This window comes from Carlito syrichta, unplaced genomic scaffold (genome assembly GCF_000164805.1).
Source record: "Carlito syrichta isolate Samal-C Ts95f unplaced genomic scaffold, Tarsius_syrichta-2.0.1 Scaffold158442, whole genome shotgun sequence".
Lineage (NCBI taxonomy): Eukaryota > Metazoa > Chordata > Mammalia > Primates > Tarsiidae > Carlito > Carlito syrichta.
In genome coordinates, this window is record NW_007102538.1 from 148,027 (window position 1) to 175,004 (window position 26,978).

General features: G+C 52.8%; 1 protein-coding gene across 1 annotated transcript in view; it reads right to left on the minus strand.

Annotated features, from left to right (window-relative positions):
- LOC103252434 (mitotic spindle assembly checkpoint protein MAD1-like) overlaps positions 1 to 26,978 on the minus strand; it is a 386,753-nt gene that overhangs the window by 82,380 nt on the left and 277,395 nt on the right. The window contains exon 8 of the mRNA XM_008051059.2: positions 6,202 to 6,392. Within this exon, the coding sequence (XP_008049250.2) occupies positions 6,202 to 6,392 (191 nt within the window). The remainder of the gene's footprint in view (positions 1 to 6,201; positions 6,393 to 26,978) is intronic.

Sequence of the window (26,978 nt, forward strand, 5' to 3'; positions counted from 1 at the left end):
TCCCCTAGGAGTCAGTCAGTACCTGTCTGTAGGCAGTGGTACCGATGAGGGGTCCTGGGCTCCAAAGGCCCCAGAGGACAGTCTGCTGTCTCTCCTCTACTTATCTTTTCTCTTTTGCTCTCCCAGCCGCCTATCTATTTGTCTAGCAGATCCTTGTCCACGAGCTGGGCATGAGCTGGTGGGCGAGGAGCCACCATGAATGGCAACAGCCTAGTCCTCCAGTCGGTGAGCTTAGTGTCTAGAGGTGTGAAGGAGGAAAGTGTAACAGATGGACGGGGGAAGACGCTGTGCTAGACTCTTGGTTGGAGACCTCCTGCCAGAAGGGCTTGACCGCCCCAAACTATTCTCTCAGCACCCAAGTGGGAGGTTTTGCCCCAAGAGGCTGGCAGCCTCACCCACAGAAGAGACGCTCAGAGAAGCATCGGCGAGGGGTATGTTCAAAGAGCTGGCACAATGGGGACCTTTGAAGGAACGAACAAGTGCAGGCCGCCCAGGTCTGCAGAGACCAGTACACAGCAGGCCCCTTCCACAGACCCTGTGCTTTCTGCTGTGGGGGTCCAAATAAGAAGCCACGGGCAGAGAAGCCAGGGGCCCCGTAGTGTGCAGGCCCTCCTCCTGCTTTGGCATCCGCCTGCCTGGCCCTGGCTCCATGCTGAGGGCAGCCCAACCCAGTCCAGCCCAGTCAGCCGACCCCCGAGGGCCAAGCCCCTGCAGGAGAGGCTCAGGCAGGTGCAGGAAAGAACATTCTGGAGGGCCTGAGAGCCACAACGGGGGTCTGGTGTTGGCAGAAGTTGTGCATCCGTTTGTGGAGAGGGGCAAGTATGTCCCCGTGGCCAGTGCTGAACCAGCCAGCAGGAATCCCAGTGATGACATGATCCTGACCGGGTCCACAGGGCCAGGCCCTGCACTTACAGGAAGTCCCTAACCAGCAGTGTCCCTATGGCCCCTCAAGGCTGAGCCTGCAATCACCTCCACTGGACAGAGGAGAAAACCAAGACTCAGAAGTGGGACCCGGTTCCCATGTCAGGCTGTATGAAAACACTACCTTACAAGAGGCTTCCACATGAGATTTGAAAACTGGAGCGGAATGAGGTGGGGCCAGGTCTAGGGCGGAGAAGGTTTGAACAGGGCTGTAGGCAGGGCTGGCAGGATAGGATGGCAGGGTGGGAAAGAGCCTGGCGGGAACAGGAGGAGTAGAGACAGAGGAGGGAGGGTGGGCCAGGTGGAGGAGGCTGTGGAAGGAAGCCTGGAGAGAGGCAGAGTTCGAGCAGGAGCGGAGCTGTGGGGAGAAACGGCTTCTCGGCCCCTCACTGAGCTGTCCCAGACCTCGCCACTGTCCACAGTATGAGGTGGGCACCAGGAGCCAGACAAGCAGGGGTGGGTTCCAGCTGGCTGCCTTTGTGCTGCCTCAGGCCTCACTGCGTGGAGGCAGCTGCCCCTGAACCAAAACACCTGCAAGGAGCAGTGTGCAAATCAGTGGACTGGCTGCAGGGCCAGGGAATGGATGCTGCCCTCCTGTCTCTCAGAAGAGTCACCAACCCAGCTTCCGACCTGAGCCATGGCAAGGCCCTCACCAGGTCACCTCACGTCATGTAACATGCAGTGACCTCGCCGGGCCACCCTCTGCTGTGGCACACACGGTGACCTCGCCAAGTCACCCTCTGCTGTGACACACAAGTACCCTCTCTGGGCCACCCCTGTTGCAGGACACACGACCTTGACCAAGCCCAACCAACGTCTGCCAGAACATGGAGACATTCTGTGAAGAGCAGAACGCCAGGCACTGAGGAAGGGCCACTGTCACCACGTCATTCTGCAGCAAACACCGGGACAGCTGTGGGCCTGGGGCTGCCACGACCCACTGGCCATCTTAACATTGAGGCTAGCCAGCATGAGCCCCCCCGGAACATGCAGGGCTGTGCCAACCACACACTGAGCCCCTGGAGAAGGCCACTCACAGTCTCCAGTTGGCAGATGCCAAGAGGCCTTGTCATCCCCTCGCCACTGGAGAGGGCACTGTCTACAGTTGAAAGGGGGTCCCAGGGCACCAGCAGGCAGGCATTTGCTTCTCATGGGGCTGTGAGGGAGCCATTAAGGCAGGGACCCTGGGTGCCCAGGAGTCTGACCCAAGGTTGCACCCTCAGCAGTCTGCGAAAAGCTGAGTGTGTGGTGGGCTGGCCACTCACAGAACAGCCGGGGTGGCACAAAGGCAAAGGAACAGGTGTACCGTCATCTGCCACGCCAGTCGAGTGTGAGGCAGTAAGTATGGAGATGGCTGGGGAGGTGGTGTTGGAGGGCGCTCTTACCCTCTGTGTGTCCTGTGGAGAATGGGCCATCAGGGGCACCGGGCAAGGCCACAGCAGGCAGAGTGTATGGCGGCTTCACACACAACTGGTAGGCACCTCAGTGGGTCTGGAGGGGGAACGCAGGGCCCGAGAGGACAAAAACCAGCTGGAGCAAGAGAGTGCTCCCTTCTGGGCGGAAGAAAGAGGTTCACAGCCTCTCCAGGGCGAGCCCAGGCCCCGCAGAGCAGACGGGTCTGCCTGAGGCCCCAGGTAGAGGGATGTCAATGTTAACCTAGGTCTACTGACCCCAAACCCTTAGTTCTGACCCCTTAACACCAAGCCACTTCTCTTCCTTGCCAAGGAGCCAAAACAATCGAAGCAGAAACTCACCCTGCCCGCACCTACATGGTGCCCGACAAGGCACAGTCTGTCAAGACAACAGAACGTGGCCTCTATCCTCCAAAGGCTGAGCTTCTGGGAAGAGACCTATCAGCAGGGCTGCGCTCTGACGTTATGTGTACCACTCATCCCCCACATCCAGTGTCCACCACAGACAGGAGCATGCTCAGGTCTTCAGGGGACCCTAAAGACTGAGGGGGTCTAGCCCTCAAGGAACAGCGAGCCTAATGTAATAAAACTTCCTGCGGAGTTAACTGTCGGGCAAAACAGAAAGCGACAGATGTCCCAAGAGGAGAACCAAGGGAAGAAAAGGGCCCATGTCTGGGGAACCCAGGAAGACTTCCAGGGGAGGGCACCTGTGAGCTAGACCCAGGCAGAGAGAGCACAGAGTAGGTGGGACTCAGGGCTGGGGTCCCGGGGACAAACAGGTGCAGGCAAGCAGCTTCTGTCTGCATAGGCTTCACCGCTCAGAATGAATTTCTGACACCCTGGGTAGGATCTCCATGACTGAGATCGACTCTGCCAAGCACTGTGGCAGGTGTGCCAGGAGCATGGCCCTGCACACTCCTGGCAAGTCAGATACAACTGTGCCTGCCTCACAGACGAGGGCTTGGACACCCAGTCAGAGCCTTGCAGTGATGGAAGACTTGGGCACCAACCCACACGTCCAACTCAAGTCAGCATCTTGCCTGGGGGCTCTAGCCCTGGCCTGCTGGCAGGCTCCCCATACCAGGCCCACCTAGAGATGTTGGTGCTGTCTCTGATTCGACAACGCATAATGTCCTTCCATCCTTTACTTAATCTCCCCAATCCTGTGAGGCTTCAGGAAAACACAGCCCGCGTTGAACACGTGGAAAGTGACTGAGCTGAGTGCACACTTCATCCCCCGAAGCTGTCCTCCTGACCCTGAACCCCAGGATGCCGCCAGGAGGTTGGAAAGGGGCCTTCCGTGGGCAACAGGCCCGTTATCATGTCAGTGATGGAGAGTTGAGCCAGCAACCCTGCCTTGCCTGTCCTGTCAGGGAGGTGGTCTCCCCCTCTGTGGCCTCCAACCCAGCACACCCAGTCCTCAGGCCTTCGAAGACATGTTCACACAGACGTCGGGCACAAGCCTTGGGAGGTACAGAAGGGGCGCCAGGCAAGAGCTGTGGGGCCTGGTGTAGACCTCTGCAGTGACTGTGGTCCTGAGAGGGACTCCGGACGAGTCCAGGTTTCCCATGTACTTGCATGTCCATCAGTCCTGGGGTGAGCAGAGCCAGGGTTCCTGCAGGTCCTGATGGTTTCTGTCTAGTCTACTTTTCCATCCTGGGGGTACCCTATTCACCTCTCCTTGACCTCAGGGACCTGGGGGCAGAGACAGCTCAAAGGTGAAGAAGGGGCAGGCAGTCCTGCCCAAGCTGTGAGATCTCAAAGTGTGGTCAAGGTATCCCAAGGACGGCCACCTGGGGAGCGGCCCCAAGCCCTCTGCTCTCAACATCCTGCCATAGCCGGGGCCTGGGAGAGGAGAGGAGACAGAAGGCTATGGCATGGAGCTCCAGTGCTGACTCCCAGCAGGGACAGCAGCAGAGCCTCACTCGAGGGCGTGATGGGGGAGGATTTGGTGTGTGGCAAATCTGAGGGCACCCAGGTAGAAGTGAATTTAGAGGCCCACGGAGTCTGTAATGGATAGTTAAGAAGCTACTTGCAATGTAAAGCGATGTAGTGGCATATACAATATAATCCCAGGATCCCAATCTTGTAAATGTAAATTAATATATCTCTAGGTGTGCCATGTATGAGACACTGAAACGAAAAACATCAGTGTTAACGGTGTTGTCTTTTAGAGGCAGGATTATGAGTGAATTGCTTTCTTCTTCTGGATTTTCAACAATCTATAAACACAATACTTTGGAGTGTTTTTCCAAGGCTTCATTGGAGTTAGTTTTCATAAGATCAATCACTTCAGCTAAAGCACATGCAAGAATCCAGTGGAAACCATGCCTCTTAATTTATAAATGTTGATATGACAAGTGATACGTTAAATAGTGATTGTTCATAATACACCCTTATTTACCTAATCTTTTTAAAAAAAACATGAGATTTCTACAATGTATTAAATTAAACACCCATCAATGATCCTGAATTATGCAAAAGCATACAGAATTATGCAACAGTGAAGTACATTCCTGATAACCTATTTATGTAAAGACTTTGAATGTTTGAATATTTATTTACTTATTCAAAGGTTTGAGAGTTTCAAGAAGTGTAAAAATGAATGCAAGTGATCTGAGGAGTCTGAAAAAACCTAGAAGACACCGGAGAACCCAAAGCACCGCGCCTGAGATGCAGCTCTGGCTGCACAGACGGAGTGAGGCCACGGGGAAGGGGGCAGGTTGGCGTGAGGGGAGGGCCGCCAGGCTAGAGTAGAGGCTCAGTGTTTTGTGTGCTATTAAATACCACTTCAAAGGCAGCCATACTGGGCCCAGCATTTTTATAAAATGAAAGTTGGTTCTTTGTTTCTATAAAGAAGTGCAGGGACAGCAGCCTGCAGCCAGTTTAGACAGCCACTTCATACCTTGGCAGTCCTGAGTGGGGCCAGTCTCTGTCTGTCCTGACTTCCCACAGTCAAGCCTGACTGACCTTTCCTGAAGCAGCCACTTACTACGCCGGGACCATGACACCCTGCCAGAACCACGGTACCATCATCCTGAACGGGAGGTTAAGCCACTGGGGCAGTGATGGATAGGCCCTTGTCATCCTAGATTTCTAGCTGCTCGATGTCCATGTGGGACATTCCTATCCTTGCGGTCAGCAGGTGACTCCCCTCCTTCACCTACTGGGCTCTGCTCACCCTGAGGACATATCCGCACAACTGCGCCAGCCCAGAAACCTGGAAACTGCCAGCCACAACTGCAAACAGGCCCTCCAGGCCACATGGCCCCTCTGTGGGGAGTCCCAACCTTACCAGTCATGGGCCAGCATTGTGCATGGGGCACACACGGGCTCGGCCTGCCCCACCTGCTCCACCTGCTCCCAGAGACAGGCCCACTGTCTGGGGCCCCAGCCAGGACTGGCCAGCAAGTTTCAAAAGAGCACAGCCCGCATGTTCAGCGTTCCTTTCCCCTGCTGCTGGCCACACCTCATGCTGGCCTCTGTCACAGTCCAGCAATGCAGATGGCAGCTCAGAGGGCACCCTGCCCGGCCCCACACAGATGTTCACACATCACTCCTGCCCTGCACAATGTGCTGCCTCTGGACAAACGGATACACACACGCACCCACCCTGATGGGACGATGCCCAAGGACCGACCCACAGAGGGCAGGCACAAAGAACGGAAGTCAGAGAGGGGAGGCCAGGGCCCTGCTCACCCAAGAGGCCCAGGCTCAGGAAACCACAGGGGCGATGAGTGTACCTCTCTCCCCACCCCACGAATCGAGGCTGCTCCAGTCAAAATGTGGTCAACCACTTGAGGGTTGACAGTGGGAGCCCCGCTCCGGGTGGGGAGGGGAGTGGGCAGCCGCCACAGGGAGGGCCTACCTTGAAGATGAGGCAGTCGGTTTGGCGCTCAGCATACTGCGAAGTCAGCCGGTACTGGTTTTCCGTGGTGATGTCGATCTGGTAGCCCGTGAGTGTGTAGCAGACCTTGCGGAATTCCTGGATCTTGGTCTGGAAAACCTCCTTCAGCCGCTGGTTCTTCAGCTCGGCACTTTCTACCTGCTTCCTCAGCTCTGCGGAGAGGAACAGAAGGTGGGGGTTGAGCGCAGCACCTAGAGACAAGCGACAGTGATGAGGCCGCAAGCCCCGAGAAGGGCAGGGGGAGGCTGAGTTCAAATGTGAGTGGTACCGGCCCATGGGGCGGAGACACCGCATGCCACTTGACAAGCCATGATCTGTGTGCATGAGGAAATACACATGAGAAGGACAAGCCAGCATACAGCCTGACTGTCTGGGGATGACGGTAACGAAGTTACTGTGTTCAGAGCAGGCCCTTGTGAGGCCAGACGTTGATGCCAGACACCCACCTGCTCCAAGTTCAGACGGCACCCGGCCTTACTCTTTTCACAATTGCCAGCTGAGAGTGACAGTGACAGCGAAACCCCCAAGTCACGGTTGGGACGCCACAGGGCTAGTTGTGATCTGGGAGTGGACCTGCCCCAACTGACCAGCAGATTTAGGCACAGCCTGGTAATTCTGACAAATTATCCCCAGGCTGATGCCCTGGTCCCCGGCTTCTGCAGTTGGAGGCCTGCCCCACATGACCAGCACGGAGAAGCAGGACAGTAGACAGATTCCAGATCTGATGGCCTGGGGCTTTCCACCTGCTGCCACTTCTGAGGAGACCCTGGTGAAGAGGCATCCTGGGCATGAGGCCTCAGTGGGCTCCAGGCTGAGCTGTGAGACGACAGCCGACCCTGCCCAGGCCCACCATCCTCCCTTGTGGCTCTGAGTGGACTGCGTAAAACGTAAGCCCCTGCCCTGCCATTCGTACCTACTGTAGCTGACTGCTGCTTGGGGTGAACCTGGTGATGCAAAGTCATCACAAGGATAACGACGATTCCCGCAGATGCTCCACCCAAGGTGCCTTCCAAGTAATCAAGCCACCATGCATCGCCCATTATCAAGATTCCACGTAACACACATGGGGCCATCCCAGAGACCCAGTCTGGAGCCGTCGGTGGGTTTGAGCAAGAGCTGGGCCAGCTGCCCCCCACGATGATGAGAGCTCGAGCTAAGTCATGGGACCAGTGTGGGGTCCCATGTACAGGCACAGTGATGGGCAGCTCCCTGAATGGGCCAAGAAAGGGCCATTAAAGTCAGCCACGGTCACCTGGTCAGAGAGAAACCAAGGATTCCAACCCACAGAGTGCCCGGGAAAGGCCGGCCCTGAGTGGGAGATGAGTCTGAAGACCATGGGGATGCCTCTGAGCAGGCCCAGCGTGGGTCCTGCAGCACCCATTCTGGGGGAGCCAGAAGAAGGGCGCACATCCAAATGCCTGGCGCCCAGTTCACAGAGACAGGGAGATGAGGGGCTGAGGGTGAGCTCATGCACTGTGGCCCCATGAGACTTGGAGGGGCCAATTTGAGGTGGATGGAAGCAGTCAGAGTAGCTTCCTGGAGATGAGTGGGAACGGGAACCTGTGCTCTGGGGAGGAAAGCCCAGTGGAAATGGAAGGCTGTGAGTGCTGGGAGGCAAACAGAGAACCAGGGGAGAGGCTGCATTCCCAACCTGTCTCTGCCCTCTTCTGGCCTGTGACCCTGAACCTGTCCCTTCACCCTGCGTCTCAGGATCTTTATCTGAAATAGGAACAAAGGCACACAGCTGCCCTCAGAGGCTGTGGAGAGGATTAAACCAGATCACATGCCAGAAGCAGCCCACCGCTGAGAGCACAGGGCTCTCACGTACCACCCCGCTCACGGTGCGAGCTCAGGCACCCACTCCACGTCACACGCACACACGCGCTTCACTGCTGTGTCACTGTGATTCCCACTTCACAAACGAGGAAGCTGAGCTCAAGGAGATGAGCCACGTGGCCACAGAGAGGAAGGGCACAGGGACAGCTGTCAACCTCCCTGCCTGTCAGGGGCCGGGGTGGGCAGCCTGGTGTGAAGCATGTTCTAAGAGAGGTGCCTGGATATCAGGGACTGGGAGGAGAAAGGGGCCCGCACAACCCTAGCCTGTTGACAGAGGCACCATGCATGACATTCGTCCACCTGCAGGGCCGCAGCCATCTGCGCCAGCCCAGCCAGTCGCCTGGGCCTGCCTGTTCCTCGTCATGCATGCAGATGGCCCTGGTGGACGTTGTTATTCCACAGCTGAGAGCCCCTCCAGCAGGACGTGGGCTCAGGCCCTTGATGAACGAGTCATCAGACTGCACAATTCAAAGGTTAACTGGCAGCTCTGACCCCAACATTCTTCCCTGTGTCCCTTGGCCAATCCTCCCTACAATGGCGCCGTCAGCAGCAGAAAAACGCTTGTGCCGAAGGAAAACTTCACTGACCACACTTCAGAGGCGGAATTTCACCCCTGTCAGGGACCACACTGCCTTTAATATATCTCAGGTGTCCAAAGGGAAAAAATTAAATTTTGGTAATAAGCACAGCCTGACCTGGGAAGAGGAAATAGCCCCCTTTTCCACAGACAGCAAAGCTGCCTTTGTGCTGCTCACAGACTTCTAAGAGCAGCCGGGGCTCAGGTCTGCGCAAGGCCCACCCTACGGTGGGTTGGCGCTGGGTCCCCAGGAGGGGCTGGAGGTGTGCGGGGACTCCTCTCCGAGACGGGGCTGCCACCTGCCACCAGTTGGGAAGAGCAGTGGCTGCTGCACTTGCTCTTGGGGCACGGACTGGCACCCACCACAGACCAGGTTCGTGTGGGCCCAGTGCTTCAGGTAGGTCCACTGCCCTCTGGCAGGCAGAAGGATGTGGAGGGAAATGGCTGCCTCAAGCCCACACGGATGCTCAGAGGTGAAGGGCTGTGGCCAACCTGCCCAATCCAGGTGGAGGGAGGCTCCAGCTCTGGTGAGGCCACCTCCAAGAAGTGGGTTCTGTCTGGGGCACATAAAAGTCAGTGTTCAGCCTCCGCATATCCTTGTCGTCTGACGCTTACATAAATGTGAATGAATAATTCACATGAGGGTTTAGAGGAAATAAATAAAAGATGGCTTCTACCCTGGAGCTCTCGTTGCTTTCTTGCTGGCTGCTCCCATGCAGCCTCTTTTCCAAGGGAGCCAGGAGCCCGGTCTCCTCTGGGTTGGCTCCATAGGTGCTGGGCTGGGCAGATTCCACTCAGGGACTCCAGCAGCTGAGTGGTTAAGACCCCAGGGTGTGTGGTAATCGATCTACACTCCATCCCATCTCCAGGACCACGCAGGCACTGCCAGGCCATTCTCAGACCTGGCTTGCTGGTGACCATGCATGGGCAGCATTAGCAGAGTTAGGGCCCTGCAGAGTTCCTGGCCCACCAACCCCAGACCTGACCTGCTGTGTACACACCAAGGCCACCTGCTGGGACAAAGCCCTGGGTACCAGCAGCTTTGTTCTCTGGGGTGTCCTGGCCAAGGGCTCTCAGTCCCTCTCCTCCTGGACCCCAGATTCAGGTCCAAACCGACAGGAGGTGCTGAGGCCATTAGAGCTCTAGCCCAGACTCACCTCTTGCCTTTCCTGGCCTAGGACCCTAGACTCCAACCACAATGACCAGGAGCAACGGACTGTGAAGTACCCTCTCCCCTCTGCCCTCCCTCCTCATGTGCAGACCCCCCCTTCCCTGCCCGACTCCCCAGGTTCTCGCTCCACACCCTCTGGGACCCCCAGCCTGCTCTAGGCAGAGCTGCCAGCTCCCTCTCCCAGCTCCTGCTGCTGCCCTTTGAGGGCGTTTAGGACGCAGGCCTGGTGTTGACAGGCTCTCAGGAAGCCCTTGGTGAGGGACAGCAGAGGAAGCAGAACCCAGGAAGACGAGTGGAGGTGAGACATATTGCCACCCAGATCCCAATCCCAGAGCCAGTGCAGGGTAGGATGTCCAGGGGGGGTCAAGAGGGCATGCAAGGCCAGGGCCCCTGCAGCCCCTGACATGCTGACCCACGGCCCCTCCACCATCTTAGTCCCACCTCTGCCTCATCCTGGACTTGCACAGGGCAGCTGTGAAAAGTTCTGTGCAAGGACACCCAATAAAAATAAATTGCCCTCTATTACATAAAGGCTAGCAGGGAAGCACGGCTTTACCCCCAAGAGCAGTGATGTCAGGATAAAGGCTCACTCATGGCACTTCTCTCCCAAGATCCAGTCCACAGCCTGCGATGTGGAGAAATGGCCTTATGAGGGAGGGGCAGGGAGAGCAAGCGAGAGGCAGGCGGACCAGTGGGCAGATACAGAGGTGCGGTGAGCGCAGGGCAGACCAGAGAGAGAAACTCAAGCCGCTTGGATGTGGCGGAACCAGCAGCTGGTTGTGTAGTCCATTGGTGGCAGGTGACGGCTGGGCCTCTAACAGACTCTAGTGCGTGCAGCTGCAGCAACTCTGTATCAGTTTAAGGCGAGGAGCAGGAGATAGGATGGCAGGTGGAACAGGCCTCTGTCCTTTGCCCTGATACCCCTGCCTGAGTTGTTTGCGGGTACGCTGTGGGCCGGCCCACCCGGCACTGAAGGCAGCCTCGCTGGCTTCTGGTCAAGCCCATGGGACTGCCGCCCACATGCTGTGATGGAGACTCAGGGGTCCATGCCTTTCAGAGGAAGGAAAAAGGAAAGACCTAGCACTTCCTCTAAATCCTATCTATTCCTTGGAGTGACAAGGGGCACATGAAGAGGAGAGAGAACAGAAAAGTTTCTAGAAATGCAAATGGCTCTGGGAGAGGCCCAGGGACCATCTGTGCTCTGCCTTCCCTCCCAGGGCTCGAGCTACATTCACACCGGAGCCAGGCCAGCCCAGAATACACCGAGGCTGCCAGGGTGGGTGGAGCCTCAGAGTGCCAGTGGACCTTCCCTGGGTCTGGGGTCTGGGCTCTGGCTTGGCTGCCTGCCCTGGGATGGGGCCCGCCAGCTGCCCAGGCCCTGGTCCAGAGGCTGCCTCCTGTGAAGCAAAGAGGTCCCGGTTCCCCCCAGGCTCCACTTGCTCTCTCCTGGAACCCCTTGAGGAATGGCTTTCTGTGAGCGGGGCTGGCCTGACTCATGCTATGTTCCAGAATGATCTTAGCAAGAGCCTGAGTGCTCCAGTTAAGCCCAGTCTTATGGGAGGATCAGGTTTTCTGCACAGAATTCTATGCTCCCAAGGCCAGATGTGAACTGAAGAAGAGCTCTCTCCTGGGGCCATTAGGGCCTTCGCAGAGTGACCCCTCCAGTTTCATCTGGCCCTGGCTCTATTTCATCCCAGGCCTTTGCACCTGCCGAGAGCCTGCCCTCCCTTTTCTTGGCCAACTCTTGTACAGTCAGCTTCAAAACCACTCTAGCCCCTTGATGTCATGTTCTCAGTGTGCACTACTGTCCTTTACAGCATGCCTCTAACACCAAGAGTGACTTTTAAAAACTCTTTGCCTGTTGCTCATTTTACTCCAGTAGACCATATGCTCAGGGATCTCAGGGAGGCCAGGACCAGGTCTGTGTGTGTCCCAAGGAACATTCAACTGGACACAGAAAGGGCTCCATGAGTGAGAGCTGGAAAGAAGAAATGCCATCCTCCATCAAATCCTAAAGTACAACCCTAAAAAGCTCCACAGTCAGCTTAACCAAAAGTGAGCGCACACATGGGGGCTTCCCTTTCAACATGGTGGACAGAACATGTTTTTTCCTGAAAAACACCATGTGTATTACCCCTGAACATCCCTGTTAGTCCTTGTTCCCTCCCGAAACGCCACTGCAATGGTGAAGGGGCAAGAAGCACACACTTGTGAGACAGTGAGAGAAGCGGAGGCAGCAGCAGACCCACGGTGTGGACGGATCTTAGAAGAAAAAAGGCAGACAGAGAAGTGGACGTGGACTCAACAGACATGGGAGAGCAGGAACCTTCTTGTCTCTGGGGGGGAGGAGAAGCTGAGGGAAGCCATCTCGAACACACGGGACTCCCACGGCTGAATCCTAGGAAGGGCCCTGGGACCTGATGAGGCAGGGCGGGTGGAGCCAGACCAGTGGGGTCTTAGGGTCTGCGTAAGTGGCATCCACTGTTTCTCCCCGGCGGCCCCCCAAGTCACAGCACAGCCATCCGCGAGAGGAGACGCGAGCTCACACTTCAGGGAGGCCACCACAGGCCCAGAGGCCAGGCTGAGCTGAAGGAAGAGGCCATGTGAGACGGAAAGCCATGACTGAGAGACCGGGTGCCAGTGGAGTCAGGGACGGACAGAGGCAGGCCAGAAGGTCCCACCATCCTCAGCTCCGACTCGATGAAGACACAAACGAGAGAGGGAGGGAGGGGAGTGAGACGGGATCCAGAAGACAGGCGAAGGCCTCTGTGCTGGGACAAGGACTGACCGGTGGGCGAGAGCCTATGCAGCCCCAATCAGCCCAGGATCTACTGCGACCTGGGGGGACGGTCCCAGCAGGACACGACCAAGCGAGGGAAGTCCAGGCTAGAGGTGACAGACGGCCTGCTGGAAGGAGACATGTCGGTGCGGAAAACCAAGTACGTGAGGGAATCAGGTGCACCCAGATGTCAGACAGAAGAGATCTGATGTAACCATGGGACATAGGCGCTCCAGATGGAAAACACCTGCCAAGCCTCAGTGCTGCAAATACGGAACGTGGATGTGCCAAAGCTGTGACACAGCCATTGGTCAGTGGGGGGCAGGCAGCACACATATGTGTGCGTGTGTTTGTATGTGTATGTGGCATGTGCACACTACATTGCTGGAAGAAAACTAGAAGTTCACCTCTGCAGAAAAGTAGCGACTGAGAGCACATGCTTGCTGAGAAACAGGGACACTGCATGCTCATGCTGTGGCAGGGTTGGGTTTTGTGACATGCAGATGGATGGGGACAGACATCTGAACATACATGAGAGCACTCCATGCCCCTGTGGGGGCCAGGGAGGAAACACCAGCAGATGAACTTTCTCACAGCCCAAGGAGGGAAAACCCTCAGGACAAGATGGACAAGCGGTGGGCCCTGTGGTGGCTGGCGAGGTCACTATGAGAGCACCGGCCTGGCAGGCATGGGGAGGTGCTGGCCTGGCCCAGGCCCAACACCGAGCCACACTTCCTGGGCTGAATTATTCATGCCTTGCTATCTTCTAAACTATTTCAGTTTTACATTTTAAAATATTTAATAATTAGGCATCAAATATTTATGCAATTTTATTAGCAAAGGTGGGAGCTGGGTGCTGCGGTGGTTGTGGCCTGAGGTTGGTACCCGGGTCCTGACCAGTTATCTGGAGAGAAAGCAGAGAAGGAGACACACCTTCAGGCTGGCCCGTGCCCCGAGGGCCTTTGGTGGGCACAACCTTTTGGGATGCCACATGGTGTGGTAGAGCTGCACCCTGACATGGCCTGGAGTGTCCCGCCCGGCTCCTCTCAGGGTCCACTTGCCCACCCCAAATCCAGATTCCAGGAGATGCACCAGAGTGGCTGGCAGGTATGAGACACATGGGAGCCTGTGGTGGCTGGGACAGTGTGAAGCCCTCCCTCTCCCAGCCCCCACATGGTGCTAGGTAGGGAGGCCTTTCAAGGCAGGGCAGGTGCCACTGTTCCCTTGTGCTGGCTTCAGTGACAGGTGGAAAAAATGCTACCACCCACTGGCCAGGGTCATCTGCTGCCCTGAAGGGACAGGTTACTTCAACTCTGCTGGTGCCGGAGGGTACCCGAGACATGGTCTCCATGGCAAACGGTGTTCCCCTGCTGGGCCATAAATTGCACGCTCTACACCCACGAGGAGACCCTCGTCCTGGAATGACATGGGAATGAGCTGCTCGTGTGCCTGCTGCCTGGCAGGCACTGCCTGGGTGAGCTCTGTGCGGCTTTCAAACAGGGCATCTCTGTGATTAATGGCTCGCTCCAGCAAGCAGCTTGTCACCTTGCACGAAAATGATCTGAAAAGACACCAGCAATTACAGCCCACCAGATTACGGGGTGGGAGAATCCCAGGGTGAAAAGCGGGCGCTGATATCATATGCACAGGAAGACTCCTCCCCATCATTGAGAAAGGAGCAGTTGAGGCCCCAAGGGATGGCCCCACAAGTGCCAGCTTCCCAGCCCGTGTTGGCTCCTTTGGCAATGAAGGCCTGGCTGAGTCTTGCTGGAAGGAGGAGAAATGGCCCCATGTCTACAGTCCCCAGGACCCCTGCACACTTGGGAGGGCTGAGGAGACAAGCCTACAGGTCGAATCTGGCTTAGCATCACCTGGCCAGGAGCAGACAGGCTGACATTTGAACCAGGTCTTCAGGGTGGCTGGTCACAGGGACTATATGAGGTACTGGCCCAAAGGCCATCTCTGCGGACCCCCCTGAACACTTGTCAGGTCATGGGGATAAAGCCGGTGCCCAAGGTCGTGCCAACCCAGGGATCTGAAAGGCTGCCTAATAGGTCTGTCAGGCCTTTGATCAGAAATGCCTCCCTGGGCCACCCCTGGGAGAGCATCCTCTGGGGACTCCCCACTTTGCAACCCTTGTAGAACTCACAACCATCTGACTTGATCTGTTTACGTGTTTACCAGCCATCTGCCACTAGAGCACGTTCTGTGAGAGGCTTGCTGGGGCAGGGGCATCAGGTAAGTGCTTATCTAGTGAATGAATAAATGGCTTCACATGCATGGGCTCTTCTTGGCTTGGCAATCACCCTAGAAAGCACCACTACGTTATCTCCATTTTACGCGTGAGAATAACGAGGACCAAAGAAGTCAGGAGCAAAATGTCTGTGGCCCCATTTAAGGTTAGATCTGGCTCTGGGGTGGGTCCCTTGGCCAGGAAGCCTCTGGCCCAGCCCCAGGGAACTGTCAGGATGGTTTCCTTCTAATCTGACAGCATACAGAGGAGGACCCTGGGGTGGAGGGCAAGCCTGGATAGCAGCAGGGGCCTGCATTTCGGCACAAAGCCCACCGCCAGACAGCACCGCTGTCTTAGAGGAAAACTATGGTGCCAGTCCCGGCTGCGGTAATGAGGAGCGGGCATCTGACTGAAGGAGGGCCAGTCCGGAGGTGGACAGTGACGGAGGGTGTGTCTCGGCTCAAGAAGACAAGTGGAGCCTACCAGCATCTGTCTTTTGGAAATGTGAACTGAGAAACTCTGGGGGGACTTAGGAAAAGGAACTGAGTGAGGAGTAGGGAGGGGGTGGTGAGCCCACCCAAGAGGGTGAGGGGAGGCAAGGAAGGCAGGAGAAGTAGAAGGAAGTGGCCAGTGTAGAGGCAGCTGGCTGCAGACTCTGCGAGGGGAGACATATCTCGTGGAGGGCAAGGGGTGCCGTGCTCCCCACAGCTCTCCTCCCAGCTTTCTGGGCTTGTGGTCAGCACGTGGTCACAGGCACTCCGCATCTGCAGTCAGGAATGTGCTCCCCGTAGCTGATATGTCAGTGCCTCCAGGACTCTGCACTGCCCTGTCCCGTATGAGAGGCAGGGCAGGCTGACCAGCTCCTGTCTGGGACCCTCCTCCGGGGTACCTGAGGCCCTCTGCCCGGAGGCTCGTGGAGTTCAGGGACTGAATGGCCACAGCGGGAGTTCTGCCTTCACAGGCAGCGCTGAAGCCCCAACAGCTCCAGGGAGGACTGCCCCATCTAGGATGAGCAGAGGGTCTTGTGCTGCGAGCCAGACATGACCCCAGTGTCAGTCTCATGCCTGGCCTGCTGGCAACTCTGTGGCAGAAGCCAGGCTGAAGCTGAGTCAGGACCCAGAAGCCCCGTGTGGCGGAGGGTGTCCTCGTGCGTCGTCCTCAAGTCCATCCAGGATGAGGACCTGGGCGCAGGCTCAGAGGATGCCCCGCCGTGGCCATCACAGAAGTTCTTGCATCCACCCCTAGCACCAAGGGCTGGCGGAGGGCCAGGAACTTGCTTTTAAAAACACACGCTGCAGGCTCCAGTGGGGAGTAGGGCTGGGCCAGGGAGGGTCCTCAGTGGCCCCTTCTATAGGGAGGGACAGTCCCCAAAGTCCATTCCTCTAAATCCTGCAGGCTCCACGCAGACTCAGCCTCTGGACACACAGGAGCCCACGGCATGCACATACCCTCAGCCAGAGCCAGAAACACTCCCGAGGAGTCACACACAACACGACATCCTCTCACACAGCCTTGAGACAGAAACCAGGGGACATAGTGCTTGACCCAAGTTTCCAGAAGCAGCTTCCTTCCAGGAACGAGCCCAGCAGGTGGTCTGTGAAGTGTGGTATGGGCAGTGTCCACAGACCACAAGGCAGAAGCTCTGATGAGCTGCAGGCAGAGGTGGTGAGGTCCTGGAGTCACATGGCACCTGCTGAACCAGAGCTGGGTTTGTGTAGGGCCGAGGCTCCATCCATTTTGCACGTTGTATGCAGTATTAATTTCTACAGTGGGCTCAGAGAAACCCGACTCCCTGGCAGGCGCACTCCCTTTGAGAGGAGGGAAGCCTTTTCAGAGCTCATCTTTTATTGACTGAGTCATTTTCGAGCCAATCTGGCTGCTTTCGGCAAGACAAGAGTTTTAAATCTCTCTCTTCCTCCTTTTGGAGATGTGGCAGTATATTAAAATCTGCTCGTGTATGCAACAAGGACTCAGATTTGAAATGGAGTGAACTCCTTAGGTAGCTGAAGATAAGGGAAGATGGCCGCAGAGCTGGTCCAGCAGCTGGAGCGCCAGAACCAAGGCTCTGGAAGGAGAAAAGGGCCAAGGAACAGGGGCCAGGGTGGGGGACATAGAAGATGCAAGTGGTGAGAACTCCTGTGCATGCCCCAGGCCAGTCAAGACAGAGAGGACTTGAGACAGTCAGAAGCGAACTGGCTCTGCTATGAGGACAAGCCCAGCCTGGGGAAGGGGAAAGGGAAGCTGTCTCTGCTGAGACTCACTGAGGTGCTAAAGACTTCACAGCAACAGGGCTGGCCATCACAGGCAGCCAGAAACCTACGCTGTGTTGCTCACCTGCCCCTGGGGCCTGGTGCCCGGGCAGTGCTCAAGAACACGTGCCGGGCAGGTTTGGGCTGGAGCAACACAGGCTCTGCGCTGAGGCCCAGCAAGAGAGGCTGGGCACAGTCACCATCCCTCCACCACCAGCTGCCCCACTGCATGGGGTGCAGACCTCCCAGGACTCTACAGGCCAAACAGCACCTTCCTATCCATGTGGCTCACAGGAGCCTCCTGACAGCCCTGGGAGCAGGTAAGGGCAGGCCACTCTCCGTCTCCAGAGATAAGCCAACAAAGGTACCCTGGTCACGTGGCCGAGTTAGGTCTCAGTGACCTCTCCAAGATAAAGGGCCGCAGATAGCTGAGGACATCCAGCCGTGCCCCCACTCACTGCCCCCAGGTACCCCACACTCCTGTCTGCAGTTTGGGGCGGGGTCTGGGTTGGGGCTCCAGGGAAGTGCACGTTACATTACAGGTGTCAGGCACTGAAGGGCTCCCACTTCCATCGAGGTGTAAAGTGGAACTGGAAGGAGCTGCTAATTGGGCACTTGGCTTGAGTCACGCAGTGAAGTTTACAGACATGCCAGAAGGAAAAGGAAAGGAATCCCACACCACGGTGAGCTGGTTCCACTCTCTCCAGCTGGGCCGTGGGAAGGTACTCCAACAGTCTCAACAGTCTCTGTGGCTGCTGATATCACCAGGACGGTGCAGGGTTACAGGGCTGTAAGGAAGCCAGGCTCTGATCCCAGCAGAGGGGGATCCCCAACAAACACAACAGCACGCAGAGCTCAGTCTCAAAGGCCCTGGGACTGGCTGCCAGGTGGGGAAAGCAGAGAGATGTACAGAGGTGACCGAACCCAAGAGGGACGTATCATCATGGGACAGACTTGGGGCAGGGTCCGTGAGGGTGTTGAGGCTGGTGGGGGGCAGAGCAGTGGGCTCTGGTTCAGGAAGAATACATCACAAGCCCCCGGGCAGGGAGGGGCCGGGCACAGTGGCAGGAGACGGCAGAGGAAGAAGTACCCTTCTTCTGCCCCAGCAATGTCTGCACACCCTGTGATTTCTTTACACACACGATTTCTTTACAACTCCAATTACACACCTAATTGATAGTGCTGGCCTTTATTACCGACACCAGGATAAACAAACAGCGTGGAGAGGGAACAGCCGAGGAGGACAGTGGTAATTAAAGGTAATGAAAGTGCCAGCATCTTCAACAAAATCTCATCCCCTCCCCTGCCCTGCAGGGACACCACTGACCCCCTCATGGGAAGCCCTGACTGTGCCGAGCCTGAGCCCGAGCCTCCACGCACCCGTCCTGTGCCTGGAGAGGACACAGTGTCAGTAGAGGCACATCTCTTCCAGCAGCCCTCGGAGTTCTCGCCCACAGCACGTCTCCCTCCCGCCCAGGTGCCCGTGCCCTGGACGCTCCCCCAGCAAGGAAGACGACCGCCTCCCATGGTCCATTCCCAGCAGCCTGCTGAGATCACCACCCTCTACTCTCACTCTTGGTGCCCGATGGCCCTCGTAAACACCCCAGGGCCTGGGCTCACAGTCCTATTTCACAGATGGGGAAGCTGAGGTTCCAAGAGGTAAGTGTCCTTCTTGGGCCACCCAGCTGCCACAGGGTGGAGTGGGAACTCTGTCCAAGCCCTCCGACCTTGGGCCCCTGGGGACGTCCACTGCCCAGGCCAGTAAGCTGGAGCCAAGAGTGCTCTAAGCCTGCAGCGCCCTCTCTGCCTTGTCCTGGGGTCTAGGCTCCAGCCACTGAAGGTAGACCTGTAAAGCCAAACCTGTGGTCATCAGTTGTGAACTATGGAACCAAGGGCGGAACACCTGGGGAGGGGACTTATGGGAGCCTTTGTTTCTTGGCCACAAGCCTGGCCTGGCTTTTATCAGACAGGTTCCCGCACAGGTCTAGGCCAATGGGCTCCTGGCCACAGTGGCCATCACTGCTATCATCACTCTAAGTGCATACCGTGGGCAGACAGCTGCCTGGGCTCAAAGGACAACCTTCACAATGGCCGGGGTTGGAATCTAGCCTCACCTCAGAGCTGAGAGACCAAAGCCCCAGGTCACACAGCTAGCCAGTGCAAGGTTGGGCCCCATCAGCTCCCAGACCCTGAAACCAGAGCAGCTGACAGAAAAGCGTGGTAGTCATTCCCTCGTCATCTCAGGAGTAACTTTCCTCTGGAGCAAACAGTAACTTAAACACAGGAGCAGCAATGTCTGAAAGTGCCTCTGGGAGGCAGCTGCGGTGGCAAAGCAGCCCAGGGGCTGGGGAGGGCAGCGAGTGAGCCTCGCCCACATGATCCCTCTCACCACACACTTGCCAAGAGGCAGTGCTGGATGAGGCTCCAGGGGCACGGCAGAAGGCCAGCGCACAGCAGGGCATGGCAGTACTGGGAGACAGTGGCTCCCGGGGCCAGAGAGGCCATGGGGCGTGCGAGCCCAGCATCTCTTGCATGTCCCTGGGACACTGGCTCTCCCTCCCGCATCTCTGGCTTGGCTACGTACCCTGCAGAGTCCCTCACAAGTGCTTCTGGACATGTGTGGACACATATCCTACCAGTTCTGCTTTGCTGGAGAAGCCTGACCAATGAATGTGCCTGGGCCAGGCTGTCTGGCAGGAAGAACAGTGACGCCATGAGAACAAAGTGCAGGAGGCAGAGCATCCTCAGGGGACACAGACCCAGGGGTCCCAAGCCCTGGCTTCACATCAGAGTATAGGAGGGAACTGCAAAGCAGAAAGACAAATATGGCCTGTTCTCATTTGAGTGGGAACTAAAGGGATGAGTCTCACGGAGGTAGAGACTAAACGATACTTCTCAGAGGTTGGGAAGGGGGAGTGGGGCGGGAGGTAATGATAAGTTGGCCAACGGGCACAGATGTACTGTTAGAGAGGAGGAATAAGAGCGCATACAGCAGGAGAGAGTGACCATAGTTAACAATATATTGCATACTTCAAAATCTCCAGAAGACTTGAAATGTTCCCAATACATAAAAATGATAAATACCTGAGGCGATGGACACCCCAAATACCCATTTGTACATTCTATGCACATAACAAGATATCGCATGTATCCCATACACATGTAAAACACATGCACAAGTTTTTAAAAAACCTTCAACTGTCTTTGATTAAAGAGATTTATGGCCATCCAGTCCAGATGGGACGGTGCAGACTCCTTTCTTCCCGCTCCTTGTGGTAAACTCCACTTGGAGCCTTGGAGCTGCATGTGAGGGCAACTAGGCAAGTCTGGCGAGAAGGAAGAGAAGGGAGAGGGGGCTCGAGGCAGCAGCAGGAAGCACAGGGCCTCACGCGGCAGCAGACGACCGGGTAGCACACTCCCGCCTGAACCGAGCCCTGTCACAGGGACTTAAGAGCACGTGTTTGGGGTTGTGCTTTCGGGGGGAAGGGGATCCTGCCACTCAGGTCTGTGCCTGGAAGCAGGCCTGAGACCCCCTTCTCTATTCAGAAACAGATGCTGTAATGCTGAACACTCCTCTACCAAATTAATGTATAATTTCAATAAAAAAATAAGAGCGCAAAGGCCTTTTCTTGAACTTGACAAGGAATTCTAAAATGCACTTAGAGTAATAAATAGGTAAGATAATCTAAGTAAAAAAAAATCAGTAATGCCTTATCCTACAGCAAATATTAACATATAAAAGTTATATTACTGAAAATATGGCACAGATTAGTGAAATAAAAATAAACAAAAATTCTGAATCTAGACCCTATTTTGCATAAGAATGTAATAAAGACATAATACAACTCTCTGGAAAATAAAGGAGTACCTGATAAAGAAACCGTTTAGTCAGTTGAAAAAGGATCAATTTAGATCTTGGTCTTATATCACATAGCAAATAAGTCCAAAGTAGATTAAACCTTTAAATATAAAAAATAAGCCAAAAAAAAAAGCCTAAAGAAAAAGAATTATTTATCATATCACTGAAGAATGTTTTAAGCTTAAAGATAACAGAATTACCAGATGAGAGATAAGATGTACAACCAGTTCTGGGACAGATGATGAAACCAGACTCCACCTGGCTCTCACTGAAGGCAGCTGTGTCCTGAAGGGGAGGCGTGCAGGCAACAGCTACCTACAGCCCCTGAGGAGTCAACGGCTGCTGGGAGAATGAGGGAGGAAACCAGAACCACAAGTGTCACCAACTCAGGGGTGAGTGGCCCATTTCTAACTGCATCACATCCATAGCTCCATGCAGGCAGAGCCAGCATCTACTGTGTTGAATCTTCTAATCCATGAATGAAGTGCATCTCTCCATTAATTCAGATGGAGAAGCTCCTGATCCCTGAATGCAGTATGTCTCTCCACTGATACAGATCTTTGATTTCTTGTCTCAGCATTCTATAGCTGCCAGTGTACAGTTTTGTAAGATTTATACCTATGAATTTTACTTTTAGGGGTGTAAATAGAAATGGTATGTTTAAAATTTCAGTTTTCTGGTGGCTCAGCCTGTAATCCCAGCACTTTGGGAGGCCGAGACGAGTGGACTGTCTGAGTCCGCGGGTTTGAGACCAGCCCGGGCAATTTAGTGAGACTTCATCTCTACGATAAATCAAAAAATTAGCTGGGCATGATGCATGCCTGTAGTTCTGGCCACTTGGAAGGCTAAGGCGGAAGGATCACCGGAGCCCAGCAGGTCGACGCTGGGGTAGCCATGAATGTGCCAAGGAGTGAAGGAGTGGGCAAAGGAGTGAAGCTCTAACTCAAAAAAAAAAAAAAAAAATTTCAGTTTCCACATGTTTAGTATATATGCACAAAACTACACACACACACACACACCCCTTGTAAAGTGAGATCAGCAAGGTTGTAGGACAGAAGATCAACACACAAAAGTCAATGGTGAACTCACTCTATTAGTTTTTATGTCTTGTGATTTTCTACACAGGCAGTCATATCATCTGCAAAGAGGAAGACGTATGGCCCTTCCTCACCAGCCTGTAGGTCGTCTTCTCCTTTTCTTGCCTTCCTGCCTCTCTAGGCCTTCTGGAAAGTGAGTGTAGGGTGGTAAGGGTGAGCACCTCTGGCCTACTTCAGCATTTCCAGTCTCTCACCCTAGGTCTGAGGTTTGCTACAGGGCTTTGGTATATGCTCTTTAGCAAGGTGAGGAAGTTCTCATCTTTTCTAGTTTGCTGAGAGCTTTGCCATAAATGCACATTGAATCCTGTCAAATGCTTTTACTGCCATCAGTTGATTTGGTCATGTGATTCCTTCCTTTTAGCCTGTTGATATGGTAGATTACATCGACTGACAACACTAAACCAGCCTTGCATTCCTGGAATACGTATACATACGTTCCTGTAGTCTTCTTTTTCAGTCTTGTCATGGGTTTTAAATTGGAATTAAAGAAGAATGTGTTGGAAAGTGCTCCCCCTTCTATTTCTCTGAACCATCTGGGCCTGGAGATTTCTTTTTGGAAGTTCTTTGATTATGGATTCAATGTATTTAATAGTTATAGGATTATAAATAATCCTATGATCTACTTCAGATTGTGTGAGTTATGCAGTTTCCAGTTTTTACTTCCTGGAGTTTTCTGTTCTTGTTTGTCTGTGTGACCTCAGTGCTACCTAGCCTGGACTTGAGGGCCACTAAGACCTGGGAGTGAGAACAAGACATGAGACTGGGTATCAAGACAAGCCCTCGCTGTTTGGCCTGAGAAGCAAGTGGGAGAAACCCCATTTTTCTTCTGTTTTCTATCCTTTTCTGTATGAGCATCCTGGCAATCCTGAGGAGGTACAGCTGCTGCTGGACAGATGCCCACAGCTATAGAAAACGGACCCTTCCTTCTGACCAGAGCATGGGGTGTGTCCCACCACTGGCCTACTCTGGATGACGCTGGCATCGGTTGTGGGGCCAGACCACACAGGAAGCCAAGCCTGGGTGAATGGACAAGTGCCCATGAAGGGAACTGTGGGTCGCCTGGAGACGGTCAAGAGCTCACGGAGAGGGTTCTGGTGGGACCCCCCCACGCTCTGCGCGACGTGTAGGGATGTGACCCGAACCAGCCCCCCAAGGGTCAGAGAGCAGGACAATGGGCTAGATCGCTGCCTGGGACCCCAAGAGGCTGGCAGAGGGCACAGAGTTAGATGACTTGGAATTCTCTGTCACCAGGAACCCCTAAAGCCAATATAAATGAATATCTTCCCCAGAACCCAGATTAAGAAAAGACCTCAGATCTCATAACACGACATGCAGTGTCCAGAACACAATCTAAAATTAAGCAGCACACAAAGAACCGGGAAAATACAAACCTGCTAGGAAAAGCACAACAAACAGATGCCAATTCCAAGATGAGGGAGATGTCAGAATTACCAAGCAAGCTTTTAAAGAGGTCCAAGAAGGAAGTGATCGGAGGATAATGCAAAATTAACTTTTCACAGTCTACTTAGAAATGATATTTCTCACTTAACTTGCAATGCAGACATCATGTCACCGCAGGGGTCCCTTCGTGCTGCAGTGTCACACTCCTTATACCTATGCGTGCTGACATCATCAGAGAGTGTGCATGCATGAAATCCTTCCCACCCTTTCACTCACAAACACCATCAAACCTGAAGTGTCTGAAAATCTCTGTCTTTCACAAGAAGAGGAAATTACCTAAATCACGTCACAGCACTCATCAAAACCTCAGAGGCCGAAGACAGGGAGACAATGTTGATTTCGGAAGTGCTACCAGACAGGAACCACTGGCCCAGAACTCCACATCCAGCAAAGATGTCCTTCAGCAGTGAGGGCAAAATAAAGACACTGTCAGTCGAATGCAAACTAAGACTCCATTGCAGCAGACTTACCCTAAAAGAAATGCTAAAGGACATTCTAGCAAAAGAAAATGATCCCGGGGAAAAACCTGGAATGTCAAGAATCAAGAAACAGCAACAGGATGGCATAATGTCCAGATAAAAATACAAACTGGTTTCTGCCCTTATGCTCTTAGAAATAGTTATGACAGTTAAAAACAAGATTTATTGCACTTTTCTTGGTGGGGGTTTTCACCAAGAGTAAACACATATAAGTACCATAACATAAAGGTGGGGGGTGGTGAGAAACCTACATTGTGATAAGATCCTGACAGCTCATGTGAAGTGATAAAATATTAACAATGAGCGTACTGTGAAAAGTCAAGATGCATATTTTAATCCATAGAAAAATAACTTTTAAAAGTATACAAAGAGATACAATAAAAAGATAGACAAATCAAAGTGGAATACTAAGAAATGTTCACATAATCCGAAAGTAGGCAGAAAAGAGGAACCAGGGGAATAAAAACAGGGAGGACAAACAGGAAACCGATCATAAAATGGTGGACCGAAGTCCAAATGTATAAAAAAATTACATTAAAGATAAGTGGTCTACACACATGTATAGAAAGGCAGAATACATACTCCTACCAGGTGCACATGGGACATTTTATCATAGCTCAAATTCTTGACCATCAAAAAATGTTAAATTAGAAAAAAAAAAATGAGTCATACAAAGTAAGTTTTCCCAACATAATGGAATTAAACAAATCAACAACAGAAGTTACCTGGAAAATCCAGCAAAGACACTTTGAAAAAAAAACAAACTTCTAAATATGAACAGGTCACAGCAGACATCTTGTCTTCATCCGTTTGTGTTGCTACAATAGAATACCTGAGACCACAAATTAATAGAATACCTGAGACCGCAAATTTATAACACACAGAAATGTATTGGCTCACAGTTCTAGAAGCTGGGAAGTCCAAGATCATCGTACCTGTACCTGGCAAGTGCTTTCTTGAGGCATCTTCAAGCGGTAGAATGTGGACAGGCAAACAGAGACAGAGAGCCCACTACTGAGAGTACTTTTTATAGCGGCATTAATCCACTTAAGAAGTTGGAGCCCTCCTGACCTAAACACCTTGGTCAGGCCCTGCTTCCTAACCCTTTTGCACTGGGGCTTAAATGTGAATTGGGGGGAGGGGGACACATTCCAACCCTAGCAAGTCTTAAAGGAGACTTGAAAATATTTTGAACTAGACATAAATAAAAGTACAACATATCAAAATCTGTGTGATACAACTACATCAGTGCTCAGATATAAATTTATAGTGCCCAATGCTTACGTAAGAAAACAGAAAAATATCTCAAATATGAAATCTAACCTTCTACACCTTAAGCTGGAAAAAGAACAAAATATTAATAAAACTAAAGCAGGTAGAAGGAGGCAAATGAAGAATAGAAATCAATAAAACTGAAAACAGAACAACAGCAAAGTATCGATGGAACTATAAGCTAGGTCTTCGAGGAGACCAGTCAAGTTGATAAATCTAGCACAATTGAAAAAGAACAAATCACAGATGCAAACTACCAATATCGGAAGGAAGTAGGAAGTATTGCCACAAACCCAGCAGACATTATAGAATTAATAAAAGAATAGTATAGACAATTCTTTGCTCATGAACTTGACCACTTAGATATAATGAACCAGTTCCTCAAAAAAATATAGTCTACTAAAATTCACCTAAGGTGACAGTGAGAGCTCACTATTCCTATAACTATTAGAACCTGACACAGCTACAATCTCTAGGCCTATATGGTTTTACCAGCAATTCCATAAAACATTTAAAGAAGTAACATCACTTCCACACAATCTCCTAAGAAGTAACATCACTTCCACACAATCTCCTCGAGGAAATAAGAAAGGAGGAAAACGTTCCAATTCATTTCACGCATTCTATCATACCAAAACCAGACAAGGGCAGTTTACGAAAACTACAGACAAACAGGAATATAGATGCAACAATTACTAACAATATTAGCTAACTGAATTCAGCAATATGTGAAAGGAAGACTATACCATGACTAAGGAAGGTTTACTCCAGGAATTCAGGGCTAGTTCAACATTGAAAATTTTACAAATAATCCCAGTGATGCACTGTCAACCACACTGACAGTTTAAGGCAAGAAAAAAACACATGATTATGTCTGTAGATCCAGATAGAGCATTGGACAGAATTCAACTTCTAACATGGTAAATGCTCTCACCAAACTAAGAATAGAAGAAATATCCTCAGCTTGTTAAAGAGTTAAAACCACAACCAGCCTACTGCCTGCAGCACCCCTAATGGCGAATGAATGAATAAGGCAAGGATATCCACTCTCCTCACTCCTACTCAACACCACACAAAGGCCCTAGCCATGGCTATCACACAAGAAGATGAAATACAGGCACACAGATTTTAACAGAATAAACAAAGCAGTTCCTATTCACAGATGCCAGGACCACAAATATTTAGAAAACAAAACTATCCAGAACTAGTGAGTTAGTTTAGCAAGGTCACAGGTTACAGAGCCACCATAAAAATCAGTCATGTTTCTATATACAAGCAACGAACAACTGTAAACTGTAAAAACATTCGCAATAACTCCCAAAACTAAAAATTTAAGAAAACCTCAATAAAATCGCATATTTCTAACAAAAACATGGTACATGTGCAAGGTAGAAAAATCACAAAATGGAAAAATATACCATGCTCATGAATTGGAAGACTCATCCCAATAAAGCAATTCTCCAAACTCATCTACAGATTTAATGTAATTCCTACAAAAGTCTCAGCAGGACTTCTAAAGATAAAGACAAGCCGGACCTAAAATTTGTATGCCTAAAGTTAGAGGAATTGTGCTCTTGATTTTAAGACTTACTATAAAGCTACAGTACTTAAAACAGTGTGGTAACAACAAAGGGACAAAATTCCTACATTCCTAGAAACCATAGCAAGGGGGCAGAAGTAGACCCACACAATTCACGGTCAACTGATTTTTGACAAAGGTGTAAA